The sequence below is a fragment of the Pseudorasbora parva genome, chromosome 2 (assembly GCF_024679245.1).
Source record: "Pseudorasbora parva isolate DD20220531a chromosome 2, ASM2467924v1, whole genome shotgun sequence".
Classification (NCBI taxonomy): domain Eukaryota; kingdom Metazoa; phylum Chordata; class Actinopteri; order Cypriniformes; family Gobionidae; genus Pseudorasbora; species Pseudorasbora parva.
The window spans coordinates 32771718-32791404 of NC_090173.1; the positions used below are offsets into that span (position 1 = coordinate 32771718).

Below are 19687 nucleotides of genomic sequence, written 5' to 3' on the forward strand. Positions count from 1 at the left end.
GTATAGAAGTGCTATATTTATAAAGAACTGTCACACTAACTACGATTAATAAGTGCCCCAGACTTACATAAGGTAACAGACAGAACAGAAGAGTGACCCAGGTGGAGCACAGGCTGAGTGCTAAATGGTTTTATGAGTGAGGAGGACTTTATTTTAACAACTTCTGGTCTGAGTGCTGCATCATGAAAAAAGTGGGTCACACAAAGATGCCAGGCCATACACACTCAGCTGTTCTCCTCAAAGTAGAAAGAGCAGGATAAAGAAAAAGAGGAGTGTGAATGATCAAGGACATGATATCTCAGAGGCATGTCTGCGTACATATCCATTTTCAACCACATTGCAATTTACCATCTTGCTACCCCCCTTCACAATAAGATTCAACCAATTGGGTCTCATGAACAAACAGTTTTTCTACAGCATATATTAATGCATGTTAATGTTTTTTTCTTCATAAATATTACTATTGCTCATTTATGTTCATTATAAATACTAATAATGTTAATATATTTGCATAAAAAATGTCTAACTGAATTTTAAAAAAATTAAAAAATGTATGAGTACACTCTCAGAAAAAAAAGGTACAATGCTGTCAACTGGGGCAGTACCTTAAAGTACAAAAGTGAAAAGGTACATCTTTGTACCTTACTAATCCCTAAATGGTACATATTACTACCTTAAAAGGTACATATCAGTACTTGTACAGTGCGTATTAGTACCTTAAAGGTACATATTAGTACATTTTTTGTTTCGTACCTTAGGCTTCCACCCCAGTGACAGTAATGTACCCTTTTTTCTGACAGTGTACTGTAAAGTAATAAAAGAATGATACCCTCATTTGTGTGTTTTTTTTCCTATGGTGCCAATTCAGTCACATGCAGTGTTCATAAAGTGCATCACTGCAGCCATTTGGTTGATTGTCGACAAAATAGAGTTATTTAAAAAAGAAAAATAAATACAGAAGGAAAAGAATATAGATACTGTAGATTGACTGCATGGGGGGCAGTTGCGTGGTATGCTGGGGCTGGAGCGAGTCTATGGGGAGTCAGTGGTGCACTGTGCCAGGGAAGGTCATATTACCCTGACTGTGGTAGAGCAAGGTTTTAAATAGAGAGACTCACACCCCACCCAGCCCTCAGCACACTATTCTTGGGACACATGAGAGGGAAAGGGTCGGAAGGCACTGTAACTGCCACAGCCAAGACTGACAGATGACTGTTTCGAAAAATAAAAGTGGAGATCTTATCAAACTGTGTGTGTGCGTGTGTGAGAGAGGTTTATACATCAACATTATGGTTTTCATTTACAACTGGATGTATGACCATCACAAATGAATGAACTCATTGTAAATTATTCCATGGTGGATGGACACAATAAAATCATAAACTTGGTGCACGTTCTGTCATCCACATGAACTGCAGACTTCTGCAGATGTTTGTGTTAATCATTCCATTTCTCACTTGGTTTTATTCAACAATTCCTCCTCTTTGCTCATCGTCTTGATATAGATCTTATTATCCCACCCCTTTCCTCCACCCTCTGCTCTCGATATATGGACATACTCTCCTTGGAACCCCTCCTCCTTCCCACTGCCATCCCTAAAGTTATCATGGGGTATGCCGGCGGCCTCTCTCTCTCACACCTCCATCCTAAAGTGCACGATGGTCGATGGTTGGTGGTATGGCTGCCAGCACTTGGCCCTGTCACTCATTTGCCCCAGGCCCCCGCCCCCATCTCATTTTACCCCCGAGTTTGTCTGTCTGTCTGTCTCTGCACCAGTAGTGAGGTCCGTGCTGCAGACACTGCCTTGTCCACCACACAGCTCTTGGTATTCTCGAAGAGCTAAATCAACGCAGAGGGAACATTTTTCTGTCTATTTTCAGAAATCTACAACAGACTCCGGCTTGTGGGGATCCCTGTCGTGTTCGTCTGTCACTGGGAACAAGCGTGTGGACTATTGGAATACTTTGGACCTCTTGACTCGACACCTGTTCTACCTCGCCATAGCCTGGGTCTGTGTGAGAGTCTGTGTGATCGCTTGTGAGTTTGCTTGAGAGTGTGTGTGACTTAAGTGGATCTAGGTGGTGTCAGCGTTGGGATTTTGGTTTGACAGGTGCACGTGCAGGAGCATTGCACTGTGGTTCCTGTTTGGATTTACTACTCTGATCAGACATGGCTACTCTGAGAAGTTTGCTGCTGGGTCTTTTGCTGGCCCTGCTGTGCTCCTTCCAGACACCGCTGGCTCCCTCATCTTGTGTCAAAGCCCAGGATCTGCCACTCATCCGTGAAGAAGGCCTGATGGCTGATGATGACGATGATGATGATGATGATGATGATGACGACGACGACGACGACGATGATGACGACGACGATGATGATGATGATGATGATGATGACGACGACGATGATGATGATGACGATGATGATGATGATGATGACGACGATGATGACGACGATGACGACGATGATGACGACGACGATGATGATGATGATGATGATGATGATGACGACGATGATGACGACGACGATGATGACGACGATGACGATGATGACGACGATGATGATGACGATGATGACGATGATGATGATGACGACGATGATGACGACGATGATGACGACGATGATGATGACGACGATGATGACGACGATGATGACGACGACGATGACGACGATGATGATGACGACGATGATGACGACGATGATGACGACGATGATGACGACGACGATGACGACGACGATGATGATGATGACGACGATGATGATGACGACGACGATGATGATGACGATGATGATGATGACGATGATGATGATGATGACGATGATGATGATGATGATGATGACGATGATGATGATGATGATGATGATGACCATGAAGGTACGTAAAGTTGCTCTCAAAGTGCTGTTGATTCCCCCTGTATATTAGCAAATCATCTACCCCCTCTCTTAGCCCTCCATAAGTATTTTCACCAAATTGGGAAAGAGAGGGGAGGAGCAAAGGGGCCCTTTTGGCCACTCCCACTTTCTTCACCTCAGCTCTGTCTCAAAACGTTGCTCTTGGCCTGCTGTTGTTGAGGTCCAATCAGTCGCTCATGTTATCCAATCAAATCACTCAGAGCTTAGCACAAGCCCCACCTCCTCCCCTCTCCAGCTGTCCATCACCCTGGCTGTCTTTGACTCTCTCTGTCTTCTCTTCCCTGCCTAAATAGAGCTATGAGTTCTGTGGGCCCTCTGAAGGCGGACTGCTTGAAGTCCTGACGTGCAGTACAGTACAGTGCTTATGAACTGAGGACTTAAGAGAGAAAAGAGAAAAAACAAACCCAGCGCTGCAGTCTGAGCCCCAGGCCTTAATCTGGCCCAATAGATCAGATCGTTCTTTGATTTTTGTCTCGTTTTGAAAGAGCGGGTTCCAACCTTTCCTTCATCCCTCTATTTGTCCTGTTCGAATTTGGAATATTCTGCATTTGTGTTACCGTGTGAAACTACAGAGAAAGAAAGAGAAACAGGCAGATGTAGTGGGGGAATATAACATGGAGAAAGAGAGCAACATGGAGTAGTGGGGATCGATAGAGAAAGAGAGAGAGCGAGAGATAGAGACAGGAGGATGTTGGATGGTTGTGGGGAGTACAGGAAGGCAGACTGATTGGACAGATCGGTTCTAGATTCTCTCTCTTTCACTACATCTCCCAGATCTCATTCTTTCTCTGTAGAGATTATCTGTAAAAGGAGTAACATGTACCCAACCTGATCTGTCTGCTTGTAAAGTCATTGAATGGAACTATGTGGGTTTATAAAAGTTACATATGTTATCTCTATTTATGCTAATAATTATTTATTGCATTATCCTTACCAGAAAAGATTTTCATTCTCTAAATAGTTGCAAAAAAAAAAAAAAAAAAAAAAACACCCTCATCCCTCTAAATGCACATTCTCCAATTTTTAAACATGTACTATTGCTGTAACCTTACATTTTAGTTTTTCTTTTTTTTCTCTCATTGAAATTAAATTAGTAAAACATAACTGGAAACGTACAGTGAGCAGTCAGGGACAATACGTATGAAGTGTTTCAAGGACAAAACTAGGGCTGCAGCAGTGGAGAGGTAGCAAAAGAGAGAGAATGTTCATTCATAATTTACATATTTATGTTGATACAAACAAAGAGTATCACAAGGGAACAGGCAATACAGCAACTATCAGGATATGCTAAAATATGACTGTTTAGACTGAATCCTTTTTTTCTGTTGTTATTTTTTATTATTTTTGTTCCTGGTGTTTGTTTTTCATTCTCTGTTTAGTGTTGTATCTTCTGTCATCATTATGAGCAGCACAATGGTGTTGTACAAGGCACCACATATTTAAACCCCACTCTGAAACGAATAAATCAAATGATCCTGTGTTGCACGGTGTAATTTCTGTTACCTCTGTTATTTTGTCTTTCAATGAACAGTCTTTGTGTTGAAATGTTTGTAAGCTTACTAAATAACATTTTTGGCGAGTGTTATTTTGTTTTTGTTTACCATACTTGTAATCAATACAGAGAATTTATAGTGGCAGCCAACTGTTTTAGACCGAGCCCTCATCTTTAAAAATAATTTTGTGATATTATTGTGATGGTAATAACATAAACCTTAAGAAAAATATACAATAACTGTCTAGTCAGTTGTTTTTGTCACTTTATGTCATCTCTTTGGATGATATTGTATAGGGACTGTGAGTGTAAAAAAAAATTCATATTCAGTTAATCATAAACGTGTGGTTAGTTGTTTGTGTGTGTATGTGTGTGTGTGTGTGTGTGTGTGTGTGTGTGTGTGTGTGTGTGTGTGTGTGTGTGTGTGTGTGTGAGAGAGAGAGAGAGAGAGAGAGAGAGAGAGAGAGAGAGAGAGAAGGAGAAAAAAGATGTGTTCACGTGAGTAAGACTAAATCATTTTGTTCCACATCACCTTACTCACCACGCTCTTAACATACTCGTAAAAAATGATTTTAAAAAACAACAACTGACAACATTTCTTTCAGATGATGACGACGATGATGATTATCACGAGGGATCCATCTGCTCATTCTGTGCCCACTGTGAGGTAAGCACTATTAGTCTGATGAAGTGCACAATGATGTGTAGTCTAATCATGACTTCATTCATTAACCAGTCTTGCTTTGAGTTTGGTATTGATTTAGACATTTCTCATTTATCTCTTCCCTCAGCATTGCGACAGCTGTGATGAGTGCCCATGTAAAAAGGGAGACGACTCTGAACACTGCGATTTCTGTGATGTGAGAAATCCACCTCAAACACACATTTTCTTAGACAATATAGTTTAATAAACAACTAAATACAGAACAATGCACACTCTCAGTTCAGGAAAGACCAGCAGTGCACACTATCATTTTGCTCACTGAGCTACAGGCACATCTCCTCCCTATAATATTCAATATCATTGCTGTAAGAACTATTTCATTATTAACTAATTTCCTTTACCAGAATTCACATTCTGCACACTGTAAAAAAAAAAAAAAAAAACAGGCCCCAATTGAACATTTTTATTCTTTAGTCTCTTTTTTAACTTAATATTGCTATTAAGTTTTACAGTGCTCAAACAAATGCATTTATTCTGACAAAATATATCCTATTATTTATAATTTATTAATATATATTTTTTCTTTTTACTGCAACTGTACATTTTTCTTTTGAGGAAACTAGCCTAGAATTATATATACATGTTGGGTGCTTACTTTAACTGTTCAGTCCTGCTATAGAGGCCCTTCAGCTGTTTTTGTGCAGATAGACACATTACTTGCATTAGTCCAGGCCAGTAAGTAACACTAGGTTTATAATGCTAATTATGCAGTTGTCTTTTACCCTAAAAAACACATTCACAAAGAATTATTTAAAAACCATAGTATAAAATTATAAGGACATTTTAACAGGGTTTTTTTTGTCTCTTCAGGACTGTGGAAAATGCTACATCTGTCCTGTTTGTGACACCGTCTGCCAGCCAGGTAAGAAAAACACTACAACAATATGCATTATTTTAATTGTTTAAATTGCGTATAATTTCAAAAGTGTGATTATTTTATGAACTCATTACGTATTTTACATTTTCCTCAAAGGTGGCTTTGTTGACTCCGTTTCTGGATCCATCTATAAGTAAGATAACATTATCCTACAAATAAACCCGCAATACCTTCTTTGTTATAACCATAATTATATAATGATGTCACTTTTCCTCTTTTTTAGGACTGTCGCAGATGTCTTTGATGATGACGACGACGACAACGATGATAATGATGATGATGACGACAACTAAACCCACTTGTAACCGCCATGTGGCCAAAAGAGAAACGTGCAATTGGGCGATGCGTTTCACAGATTTTATTTACATTGTAGCGTTATGTTCATTGTCGTTAAGTTATTTTTCTCTTTTTAATGTAGTCACATCACACGCTACAGTCCAGCCAAAATATATCCTACATACACATGGAATTTAAATAATTAAAATTACTTAATTTTCAATTAAGCGTATTTAATTGAATAACATGTTTCCCTTTTAAACAGTCTTGTTATTAACATAAGTTATGATGTGAAATGTAATTGCAAACCTCTGTTGTTTTGACACTACTTATGGAATAAAATGATGGGACGTTTTATTTATGTGTAAGTTCAATGTTACTTCTTTAAATACTTACCAAAAACATGCATTTATATAACAGTGTCAACACCATATATTTGTTTTTCCCTTAGGCTATTTGGTGTCAGTCAGTCATGTATGATTTCCAAACATGGTTTGTGATAAGGTTACATGAGTTATGAAATGGATAGCTCACCCAAAAAAGTATAATCCTTTTACTGTTGTTGTTTCAGTCATATGTAAAATTGTACATTTCTTTCTCCAGCAGCAAAACAAAAACATTTTGAACAGAAGAGGCCGTTAAAATATCTGATATACTAGCAAATATATGTAAAAATTAGCTAATAAGAACCAAAGTCTCTAGTCTTTAGATAAGAACATAAATAGTGCACTGTAGCATATATGCAAGCCTAGACTCTCTTCCCAAAAGTATTGGGACACCCCTTTAAATGCAGGTGCTCCAATAACTTACATGGCCAAATGTGTATAAAAACAAGCACCTACACTGTGAGAAAAAGGCACATTTTGAACTTTTGCAGTACAATCGACTTGGATGTTTAAGTTATTTCAACATAAATGATGTTAAACTGACTTTTAAAAAAAAATTGTTACATCATGTTTAACTAATAAAACAAGTTTAACATTTCTTAACTTATTTTGATGAGTTAAAACAATGTAAAAACATATGTTGTCATAACTTATTGAACATATAATTTTTTACAGTGTAGGCTTGCAGGCTGCTTCTACAAACATTTGTGAAAGAATGGGTCGATCTCAATGGAATCAAGCATGGTACCCTGAGGTTGCCACCTGTGTAATACACATACAATCTACAATCAACCATTAGTGCTTTTATAACAAAGTGGAAGCAACTAGAAACAACAGCAACGAAGTGGTAGGACATAAAATCACCGAGAGGGGTCGGTCAGTGCATGCTGCAGGTGCACAGTGTGCAGAAGTTAGCAACTTTCTGCAGAGTCAATAGCTACAGACCATCAAACTTCATGTGGCCTTCAGATGCAATGCAAAGTGCTTTACAGTGGTGTAAAGCATATCAACATTGCACTCTTGAGCAGTGAAGACGTTTTCTGAAATGACCAATCACGCTTCTCTATCTGGCAATCTGATAGACGAGTCTGGGTTTAGTGGTTGCCAGGAGAATGGTACTTATGACTGCATTGTGTAAATTTTAGTGGAGGGGGGATTATGGTATATGGTTGTTTTTCGGGGGTTGGGTTTGAACCCTTAGTTTCACCCTTATTACTTTACACTTCAAAACTGCACTTCAGAATCCTATGGGTGATGTCACGGACACTACGTCGATATTTTTTTTTACAGTCTATGAGCATACCAAGACATTTTGGACAATTTCATACTCAAGAATAGTCAAAAATAAAGACCCTTTCACACCAAGAATGATAGCCTAATTATATTCACATGCTGCAGTAATGAATGAATTAATTCATTAATTAATTTAAAAAAATTGATTGTAAAGTAGCCAATGGGTACATTGAATAAACAAACAAAAAGTGAATTTTTTTAAAATTATTTTTAAACTGATACAGAAATGAAATGTTTACAAATGAAAACACATTTTACAACTTTCGTATTTTTAAGCATTATATTGTGTTTAGGTATTGCTGAAATTCTGAAAACTTCATAGAATTAAGACGCTTATTATCAACCTTTTATTATCGTCCTTGATGTGAAGAATATCTACCATAGTCATATTTATATTTGTATAAAAAATATATTTAGTTATTTTTTATAATAGTATTATTTATTTATTTGTTTACTATGTAGATCTATTTTTGGGGATTTATTTTCGGGGGGAAACTGACTGTACAGCCGCTGTACATTATCATTACCCCTTTACCAACAAGCTAATGCAGCTGCGCGTGCGGATCATAGACCGTAAAAAAATATGGACGACTCGACATCATCCGTTTCCGCTTGCCATATTTGAAGCTTTCAGGCAGCCTTGCACGCGTCTGGCAACACGATTTGTTCTGCGCATGCGCGAAAACGTACTTTTGACGTCACTTCCTGTCATCGCCAAAGTTTTTTGCGACAAAGGTGTCACTTTTTAAAAATATATATTATTATCATTTTTTTATTGAACAAATACAAAAGCAAACAGTCACAGTTCAAAAAGGATTCAACAACAACAACAAAACAAATATAAACAATAGACCGACAGCAAAATGAATTAAACAAACAAACAAACAAATACATAATTAAATAATAAAAAAGAACACTATATTATATATATATATATATATATATATATATATATATATATATATATATATATATATATATATATATATATATATATATATATATATATATATATATATATATATATATATATATATATATATATATAAAAGGAAACTATAAAAAAAAGCACACAAAAAAACAACAACAACAAAATTGAGCAAGGGGTGACATGCAATTTATAGTAGCCTAAATTAGGTTCAAGAGAGAGAGACAGAGAAAAATATGCCAATGCCTTTTTTTCCCTTTTTACATTATAAAAAGGTATATATACTTCTTGCACCGCATAGAGGACTTTAAAGCTTTGGCATTGCTGGAAGAAAAGACAGTATCTAAATTACATTTCAGATCTTTTCAAAAAATAATAAAGAAAGGTTTAACAGACAAAAAAAAATGCACTTGTGTATAAAAAAAAACGTAGCTAAAAAAATAAATAGATTTATAAGAAAAAAAACTTGTCTTTAAGACTTTTGTCAGAGTTATACAAAAAAATACAAATGGGACATCCTTAAACTCCAAATAAAAATTGTCTAAGAGAGAAAAACATACAAACAAACTAAATTTCTTCCAAAAAAAAAAAAAAAAAAAAAGTAACTACATGAAAACAATCCCAAAAAGGTGAGGGACAGACTCATCTTCCACTCCACAAAAGGAGCAAAGGGGATCCATCCCAGGAAACATTTTTTTGATATAAATAAATTGTCCCGTGTGTTTCTTAAATGCAGACATATGTATTCTTTATATTGTAGACAAGTATGTTGAAGTAGAAAAAATAACTTTTTCATTTTAAAAAATGAAATATTGAATGCAAACAAAAACATCTGAATTTCCCAAATGGGGTCAAGCAAGTCTAAACTTAATCAATGTAATTAGTGCCACATAATAATAAACTTGGAATATATAGTCTACATTTGTATTTTCCAAGTGAGGTCTCGTAAATGTGGAGACTTAGATTCTTATAAAGATTTTATTTTACTAAGCAATATGGTATAAACGCATCAAAACAACTACTTTAAGCTTACAGACTTGCTGCTTATTTGTTGTTTTTTGGTTACATCTTATAAAGCAAATTGTAGTTTGCATTTGAATATCCCTCTACTAGTTTTACAAGGGTTTGATATCCTAGATGTTAAATGTAGCCTACAAATCAGTTTTTAAGGAACTTCATCACTGTTAGTGATTATTCAATTAAGGTTTATGGGAAATTATTAGCACTTGTAGGCTATTTCACCAACTGTGTAATATTTCTGTCACTAAGGAAAGCAAAGAGCTGGATGATGTCTTAAATTTTATTTGTATGATGGGTAAATATTATATTGACAAAGCAAGATAGGCCTACCTACCAAACCTAGCTGCAAAGTATTTGCTTATGATTAATGTTATGTTTAAATCCAGGTAAGCATGAGGACAAGAAATTTCCCAATTCTCAAAGTTTTATTTAGTCCACAAGCAGGACAAACAAACCAACAGTGCCAGATGGTTACGTTGACAGCAGGTGCAACAACTCTTCCATTCTTACGATACCCTTTTTTATAGCTAACAACATGTGAACTATAGCGCCATCTCCTGACAAATACACAAACACAACAATTAACATTTATTATCAACTCTTAAAAAATCACATATTCATTGTTCTTTATTGTTTATTTTGTATTGATTTATAGTTATGCAATAAATAAAAAACTATCGCGGTACGGATCGAGTGGTAGTAATTCAAAAAACTGCCGTAAATTGCTTTGCCATGTCAAACAGGAAGTAGAAACATTTTCGCGCATGCGCAGAACAAATCGTGTTTCCGGTACGGATCGAGTAGTGACAGCAGGTGTTTTTGTCATTTCATTTCATGTCATTTCCGGTTCACGGTCGTAGGAGGTAAACAGAATCTTCTGCGCTTCTGAATAATTTCTGAATACGGTATTACTCTATGAAATAACTGTGTGTGATTTATGTGTGTTTTCCGATTTGTATTTTAGTAGGATGCGCGACTATTATAGATTTTCAGATAATCAATCCTCCTCGCTAGCTCACTAAGCAATTATTTATCTATCAGTAGGCCAACGTGTATTTATGTGAAACCGCATAAGTCTGTTCATTAAAGAAAAAATCTTCCATTTTGTTCTGTAAAAGACAAACATGACTCGACACGGGAAGAACTGCACAGCAGGAGCCGTTTACACTTATCATGAGAAGAAGAAAGACACAGGTAATGTAACGTTACCCCTGATCATTATTTATCTATCTAACGCTGTACATTTGGCGTTACGTCACTTACATTTTAGGCAAGGCAAGGCAAGTTTATTTGTATAGCACATTTCATACCCAATGGCAATTCAACGTGCTTTACATAGAAATGTATTAAAATAGTGGTAACATATGCATGAGAAAAAAGAATGCCATGTGTATGAATTAAAAATGTTAAAAAAAATAAACAAGAATAGTTAAAACAGTGGTAAAGATAATAATAAAAAATAAAATAAAATGGTCAGATCCACAATAGTGGTCTGATATAAAAAATAAAACATCCTTCAGTTTACAGCCTACATATGTGTACCATCTTATTTAGATCACCTCTCATTCATTTATTTCTCGAACATGTCCATAACATCCATTTCAATCCATATTCCCTGATTTTTACTCAGGAACCTTCTTGTTAAAACCATTTTCCACTCATCATACCCTTTCACAGAGTTACACATACTCAAACCTTATTGTCAAACTTACTATTTCCATCAAACCCAGTTTTCACTCATCATATTTAACTCGAAAGAACATATAAAATAACAATAACCAAAGAGAACAAAGGTAAACTAAAACAATTATAAAACGAATAAACAGATAACATAAGGTGCAATCAGTTGGATGTACAGTGGAACAGAGCTCATTCAGTAAATGCACAGCTAAACGGATGTGTTTTGAGTCTGGATTTGAATGTGGCTACTGTTGGAGCACATCTGATCTGTTCAGGAAGCTGGTTCCAACTACGGCTGGCATAATAGCTAAAGGCAGACTCTCCTTGCTTTGAGTGAACTCTTGGTATTTCAAACTGACTTGATCCTGCTGATCTGAGTGATCTGGTGGGTTTGTATTTAATCAGCATATCTGCAATGTATTGAGGTCCTAGATCATTGAGAGATTTATAAAGAAGTAATACTTTAAAATTAATCCTAGATATAACTGGAAGCCAGTGTAAAGACCTGAGGACTGGTGTGATATGGTCATACATTTCTGGTTCTGCTCAGAATCCTGGCTGAAGCGTTCTTTATGAGCTGCAGCTGTCTAATGGTCTTTTTGGGAAGGCCTGGAGACAAAACATCTAATTCTTGAAACAACAAAAAATTAGAATGTAGTATGCTGATTTAGTTATTGCTTTGACATGACTACTGAAACTCAGGTCTGACTCCAAAATCACTCAAAGATTCCTGACTTGATTTTTTGTTATCAGGACTTTAGCCTTAAGATATGCGTTCACCTTGAGAATTTCATCTTTGTTTCCAAATGTTGTGGTTTCAGTTTTGTCTTTGTTTAACTGAAGATAGTTTTGGCACATCCAGTTGTTTACGTCATCAATGCATTTGCACAGGGAGTCAATGGGGCTGTAGTCATTAGGTGATAGCGCTAAGTATATCTGAGTGTCGTCAGTATAGCTGTGTATAGCTATGTAAGCCATTTTGTTCTTTTTCATTATTTGGCTCAGCGGCAGCATATACAGGTTAAACAGGAGTGGTGCAAGAATTGACCCTTGTGGGACTCCGCATGTCATGGATGTCCACTCAGACTTATGGTCTCCTATACTCACATAATAACCTCTCCCTTCTAAGTATGACCTGAACCATTTGAGTCCCATATGAAGTCCCTCCTTCAGAAATATGTAACAAGTTCTTATTGGGCCAGAGCTTCCCGTGTTGTGATTGGACAGCAGCTTAGTGCACTTTGCCCGGAAAGGTCCCGCCTCTTACCATAACGGGTAGATGCAAGTGCTGAATGCGCTCGTCTCCACGTGGGAGAGCAACAAGACCACGCCCCCTATTTTGCGTGTTCTTGTGGGCGGAGGGTTAGTCAACAAACTGTTCTAGTGACGTCATTCCTGCAAGGAAGTGCAGGGGTGTAGTCCAAACCGGCCGTTCGCTGTAGGCTTTGAAAGGGAACTTCTGTTAAATAAAATATCTCTGTATTTAAAAAATCTGACAGTAATTTTCAGAGGTTTTGGTCTGATCTAACTGACCCCAGAGCAACTCGAGGGTGTGCTGATCGCCTTTCTGATATTATTGATTTTCTCGAAGAAGTAGGAAGCAAACTCACAGCATTTACTGTCTGAGAGCATTTCACTAGGAGTCTGACTCGGGGGGTTTGCAGATATGCTTGGTGTTAGCAATATTTTACATTTAGCAGACGCTTTAATACAAAGTAACTTACAACTGTCACTTAAATATAAATACCTAAAATATAGTTACTAAAACAAATTGTGCATCTCTCTTGACATGTCCAGCCTCTTCAGGTTATGGGACACAGAGTGTGCGTTTGGGGAAGGATGCGATCAAAGATTTCGACTGCTGCTGTCTCTCCTTACAGCCCTGCAGGGACCCTGTTGTAACGTAAAAGTCACACTTGCATGTTTTTAAATGTTTTAATGCTGAAAATATCTTTCCATGTGTTCATTTAAATGTTTATGCAGCCTTCATTGTATATACTAGATGTTACTGGCTAATTTGCATGTCAGCTGCCTAGAGACTTAAATTTATGTGTGTATGTTTATATTTGCTTTCTGCAGTGAAGATGGATACTTGTATGAAAAAGAAGCCATTCTGCAATACATCCTTCACCAGAAAACAGAAATTGCCAAGAAAATGAAGGTTTGAACACTTTTTACATATGTATTTTGCTCTAGATGTGAATGTTCCCCTCTGTTTGTCTAACAGACTTGCATATATATTTTTTAATTAAGGCATATGAGAAGCAGAAACAGGCTTTGAAGAGTGAAGGTCAGCTGGAGTCCAAGTCTGAGGAACGAGAGAGAGCTGAGAAGTTCAGACAGAGAGAGAACAACATAGTATCCAAGCCAATCAACCCCTTCACCTCAGGTATGAAAACTGGAAGATACGATTAAAGCAGTGGTTCGCAAACTGGGGTATGTGAGGTGACAGAGTGGGTATGCGAAAAAATGCTGAGTTTGGTCCTTCATTTAATTCTACCCACCTTAAAATGCCCCTATTATGGAGTTTTGAAAGTTACCTTTCATGTAGTGTGTAACATAGTTGTAATTGAATGAAAACATCTTACAAAGCTCTAAATCTGAAAGTGCACCTTATATAAAGGAAAAGTCGACTCTGAGACATTTAATCAAATAGTTTTTCAAATGAATCACAAGCCATTCCGTTGTGACATCCAGAAAAAACATTAGCATGTTGCCTGTGCACATATGCCTGTGCACCAGGGAGAAATTGAACCACCTCAAAATGAGCTGATTCCTGTGGATACTGGTTAGCATCATGTTAAGAAGACACTGTGCTCTACAATTGTGTTTCATAAGCCCCTTTCACACTGCGATTCCGGCAAATACACAGATAATGTGACCCGGCATTTGTTCCCGGGCCGCTAGATTTGGTCCATTCACACTGCCAGCGAAATACCGTAATATGTGCGCTTTCCCACACAACGCTTAACTGTCCCGGGTCGAGTTGACACGTAACATCCGGATGTGACGTATAATGGCAAGCGATCTCAGCTTCAGCGCGGATAGTAAGGAGCTCCGTGGTCTCGACTTGTGTCCAGTTTGCACACATTTCTGCTTGTTTAATTTTAGTTTCTTTTATATACGAACACTCTCTGCGTTTAAAACACAGACTAGCTCTTCGGGCACTGCAGGGTTGTATTATTGAAAAAACAAGCTCTAAGAGTCGCACGATAACTACGTACACGTTGCGGCATTAGTTTCGGCTTTTGTTCACACAGCCAAGGTCAATGTCCCTCAAGGGGAAATTCATATGGTCATTCATTCATTACGCGCCCTTATCACAACATATTCTTTCAAAAAAAAAAAACAACAACACAATACACAGCAGTCTATAAATAGAACAATAAAGACAAAAAAAGAAATAATACTACAAAAATGAAAATTACAATCCAAGTACAAAATTACAATTACAATCCAACATTTAACATTAAACATATATAATATTAACAGGTAACTAAAACTATGATAGCTTACGATGTGCTAGATCATTATACAGTCTGATCGCTGTGGGGACAAATGATCTATTATACCTTTCTGTTCTAATTCTCTGTTGTAAAATTCTACCAGTTGACCTATTACTTCTCATCAATTTATGATATAGAGGGTGAGTAGGGTCATTAAGGATTTGGTCAGTCTTTTTTGAAATAAGCTCATTGTACAACTGAGCTGCCGACACCTGGTCAATTCCAATGATCCTGCTGGCCATCTTAATCATGCACTGCAATTTCCTTTGGTCCTTAACATGCATGTTACCAAACACACAGATGAGGCCAAAGGACAGAACACTCTGAAGTAAACTTTTATAAAACATTACAAGAATGTGTTTTTCTAATCTAAAATTATCTAATTTCCTGAGGAAATGCATCCGCTGGTGCATTTTCTTAGTTTTGTTCAGTGCACATTTGTTAAAAGTTAATTTAGAATCAATTTCAACTCCCGGGTATTTATAAATTGATACCCTCTCCACCAATTCACCATTAATATTAGAGGGGGGAATTATCATTCTGTTTTTACTCAAATTTAAAGCGCTCGTCCCGGGTCGAATCCCGCAATATTACTAGGTCCCCGACCCGGGTGGAATTCGGTAATCAATCCCGGGACGTGGTTGCTTTCACACAGAAGGCGACCCGGCAATGTTCCAGGAATATTGTGGGTCCGACGTGCAGTGTGAAAGGGGCTTTATTGTGTAAGTTTCTGGTTAACCATTTAACTCACGTTATCACTGTCTTACTAAAAAACTGTGTTCATTAATGCAGATTGTCTGTTATTCTTATTTTACTGTTATTCTTACTTTGAGTAAAGATAAAGGATGAAGCAAGATTTGTTTTGGAAACTTTAATGTTCCATCAGTTATTTATACAGTTCTCACATGTAAACCACAATGAATCAGAAACACACACAAACACATTGTTAATGCTGATGGTGAGGAATTGCAGTTGAAACATCTCATAATGTACCTCAAACTGAGTAGCATCATTGAGAAATGTCCTGCTCAAGGTTCGGGTTGAATAACTAGTTCTTCCCATGTTTCGTCATCAATTCGGACTTGCGCTGGGATTGGTGTAAAATTTAAGTAATCGTTACTGTCTTTACTAACGCTGCGCCTGAACTTTAGGAAGCCTCCTTACGGAGGTGGAGTTTAGCTATGGTAATTGCCGTTTGTTTCTGAAATACTGCTGTACGCAGTAGACCTGACTGGGCCGTCTGACCAATCAGAGCTGAGCAGGCTCGCAGAGAGGATGGATTTAGAGAGACTGAGTCATACATCGAGTCATTAGATTAGAGAATCATTGAACATTGTGGTGACGTGCAATGTAAATGTAATGTAAACCTGTTGTTGGAGACCTCAAAACAAAATTAGGATAATGGGGCACTTTAAAATAACATTAAATCGATCATGTATTTCTTACTGTAAAATGCTGTTAATACATGACAGTGTATTTTGACAATGTACTTTTTTTAAAAGTGGGGATTTAGCACTTACTAGCATGAAGAACAAATACAGACACAGAGAGTGGATTGGGATTGATTTAAGACTCAAACTCTCTTCTACCCTGTGTGAGTTCTTGTTTTTAATGTTGATATTATAATTTACAAGCAAGAATGCTGTTGTTCCCAAATATTCAGAAAATTGCTAATGCTTGCAAACAAATTGGTAATATTAAGTAACATACTTTTTAAGTATTATCAGTATTTGCTCTATTTTGCAACTAAATAATACATTTCCAACGAAAGCCACAGCAGTGTTTCACAAATGATTCTGCGGCTTATTCTGGTAAAGTAATTGTGAGAATCAATGATTCATTCATAAATACAGTTACTTGCTTCCTTACTGAACGAATAAACGGCTCAGGTTGGAGTTTATTATTTAAAAGTATCACTTTGTTTTTACCATCATTGCATATTTCTCTATTGAATATTCTTTTTTTAAACATTATTTTCTTTTAAAGTTATTTATAAAGGTTCAAATGCACTGGAAAATGTATTTAGGGGCTAATATTGTTCCTACATGGAAAAGGTGAAGTGGAAGAGAGGAGATATGCAGAAGGATGGTAAAAGTTTGATTACACATATCATCTTTCTTGATTTAATGTGTATTAACTAATTTCTCTTCAGGTAAATCTAATGATGATGAAAGCCAGAAGGGCTCAACCGGCTCAACCAGCTCCTCCAGTTCTGACACTTCAGCGAGGGAGTCCAGTTCTTCTTCTTCATCTCTGCCCAGCTTCTGGATCCCCAGCCTCACACCAGAGGCCAAGCCCACCTTGCTTAAAAAACCTGTAGGTTTCTAGATCTGTCACTTTAACCACTCTGCCAGCCACGTGTCCCTAACCTTGGGTCTTCAATACTATCATGTCATTCATGGAATAGCATTACACAAGAGACTGTAAATTACCCTGAAATCAGTTTGCTGCTTCTGCCAAATGTTCTTTTGATCGGTCATGATGCCCTTGATTGGTTTGTTTGTCCATCTTGCCTCCTGGTTCCACCACTCTTGTGTGATCACTAGCTTCTAGTCATGATTTTTATCTTTCAAAGTTTATCCCCTTGCATGAGACACTAGGCAAATCAACATGCACTTAATTCAAGATGTACACCTCACCAAGATATAATGAACTCTTTTGACCCCATTATCGTTAACTGTTTTTCCTCTTCTCCTGCTTTTTCAGTCAAAGACAGTGTTCTGCCCCATGTCAGGACGTCCTTTGAAGATGAGTGATTTAATTTCAGTGCGCTTCACTCCACTTGACCCCAGTCTAGACAGAGTGGCCCTCCTCACACGCCAAGTAAGAATTAAACCAAGATGTGATTTCTCACCTTTTCCTTTATTTCTCCTGATCTGCATCTCCCTTTGTTCCCATTTAATGTTGTATACACCAGTGTTTAAAAGTTTAGGGTACGATTTATAAACCATGATCCTTCAGAAATAAATCTAAAATGCTGATTTGGTGCGCAAGAAACATTTCTCTTTATTTTTAATGTTGAAAACAGTTGTGCTGCCTAAAGGGGTCCTTTATGCTTTTTTGTTTGTTGTTTTATTTTTCAATTTTCTTGTGTAATGTTGCTGTTTAAACTTGAGACCTTTAAAATGTCTTTAAAGTTACAAAGCACAAAGTCACTCCAAATGGAGTTATTTTCGAAAACAGTAAGCTCTGTTTCTGAACTTCAGTTGTAGTCTTGAGTTTTCATTCAGGAACGAACATTTCACAGTACTTATCATTTAAATAATTCCTGCTCAAGCCATATGCGAGTAAAGGGGCAAGGCCTGGTTTAGTAGTGTTGCAACTTGCAGATATGGAAAGGAGCGTAACCGTTCTTAAAATCATTCGGAACTGTTGAACAATCACAACACACTGGTCCAGCTGACCAATCAGAGCACATTGCATTTGTTGGGAGGAGGGGCTTCATAGAGACAGGAACTAAACAGAGCATTACAGACTGGGAGAAAAGGTGCTGGCAGCATTGTCAAATATGTAAAAAAAAAAAAAAAAAAAAAAAAAGTGCTTTGAACATTAAAGCATGAAAAAAAACCTACTCTAGTAGAGTTCAAAAAACAAAATCAAGAAAAAGGCAATAATGTTATTTCATATTTCGTTCACGTTTTTGTACTACAAACTGTGATGCAGTGTTAACTGAAACTTTGTTTCAGGACTCTGATTAATAGAACGAAAAATATATATATTTTTTGTAACATTATGAAAGTCATTTCTGAGACTTTTGATCAGTTTAATGTGTCTTTGCTGAATAAAAGTGATGAATATTCTATATTAATAATGAATTTATTATTAAATACTCTATATTTATATATTTTATACACTTTTATTGTATAAATGTGAATAATTGTATACCTTGTTTTTGAAATATTTTACGTGATCCTCAGGACAGATATGTGTGTGCAGTAACCAAAGACACACTTGGGAACTCGGTGCCCAGTGCAGTTCTCAGACCCTCGTAAGTTTGACTTTTACATTGTTCATTTAAGAAGAATTGATCTGGCTTTATACCATTTTATACATTTAGTTCTTCCTCTCACTTCTAGTTTCTTTCTTTTTTTTGTGTATAATGTCTTGCCCTCAAGTGGAGCTGTAGTCACTATGGAGTGTGTGGAGAAGCTCATAAGGAAAGACATGACCGATCCAATGACTGGAGACAAACTAAAAGAGAGGGACATCATACCCCTTCAGAGGGTGTGTATAAGAGAAATATTGCTGAAGAGAATGTTTAAATATGTTACAAATGCATATCAGTGTTTAAATTTATCTTTGGTTGATGACAGGGTGGAACTGGCTTTGCGGGCTCAGGTGTGGATCTCAAAGCTAAAGAAGCCAGACCCGTAATGCAAGCATAAATGAGAGGATTGGACAACGCTTTGACCCTGTAAATATTATCATTCATTTTGCTGGACTTGTTTGTTTTATTTTTGAAGTGCTTTTGGGTGACGGGTAATTGAGTGAAATGTTCAAGTTACGTTTCTCTTTTCCCCTAAAGCTACTATCATGATATGTCTTCACAACATACAGTATGTTTTTCTTTTCAATAAATAATTCATTTTACACAC

General features: G+C 36.9%; 2 protein-coding genes across 3 annotated transcripts; both read left to right on the forward strand.

Annotated features, from left to right (window-relative positions):
• The first annotated feature begins 1757 nt into the window (after positions 1-1757).
• On the forward strand, positions 1758-6614 carry LOC137041047 (sarcoplasmic reticulum histidine-rich calcium-binding protein). The gene is made up of 6 exons (XM_067416974.1): positions 1758-2872; positions 5008-5069; positions 5194-5262; positions 5937-5988; positions 6100-6136; positions 6227-6614. Exons 1-6 carry the CDS (start codon positions 2170-2172, stop codon positions 6294-6296), a joined length of 993 nt encoding a protein of 330 aa, XP_067273075.1. The 5' UTR covers positions 1758-2169; the 3' UTR covers positions 6297-6614.
• A 4073-nt stretch (positions 6615-10687) lies between these two features.
• Positions 10688-19686, forward strand: nosip (nitric oxide synthase interacting protein). 2 transcript variants are annotated; one of them, XM_067417027.1, is made up of 10 exons: positions 10688-10811; positions 11025-11100; positions 13384-13489; positions 13666-13747; positions 13840-13975; positions 17245-17408; positions 17799-17915; positions 19010-19080; positions 19208-19316; positions 19406-19686. In XM_067417027.1, exons 2-10 carry the CDS (start codon positions 11031-11033, stop codon positions 19475-19477), a joined length of 927 nt encoding a protein of 308 aa, XP_067273128.1. In that variant the 5' UTR covers positions 10688-10811; positions 11025-11030; the 3' UTR covers positions 19478-19686. The 2 variants fall into 2 exon arrangements, with proteins under 2 accessions (XP_067273128.1, XP_067273135.1); XM_067417034.1 differs by having other exon boundaries at positions 10694-10769.
• The last annotated feature ends 1 nt before the right edge of the window (position 19687 follows it).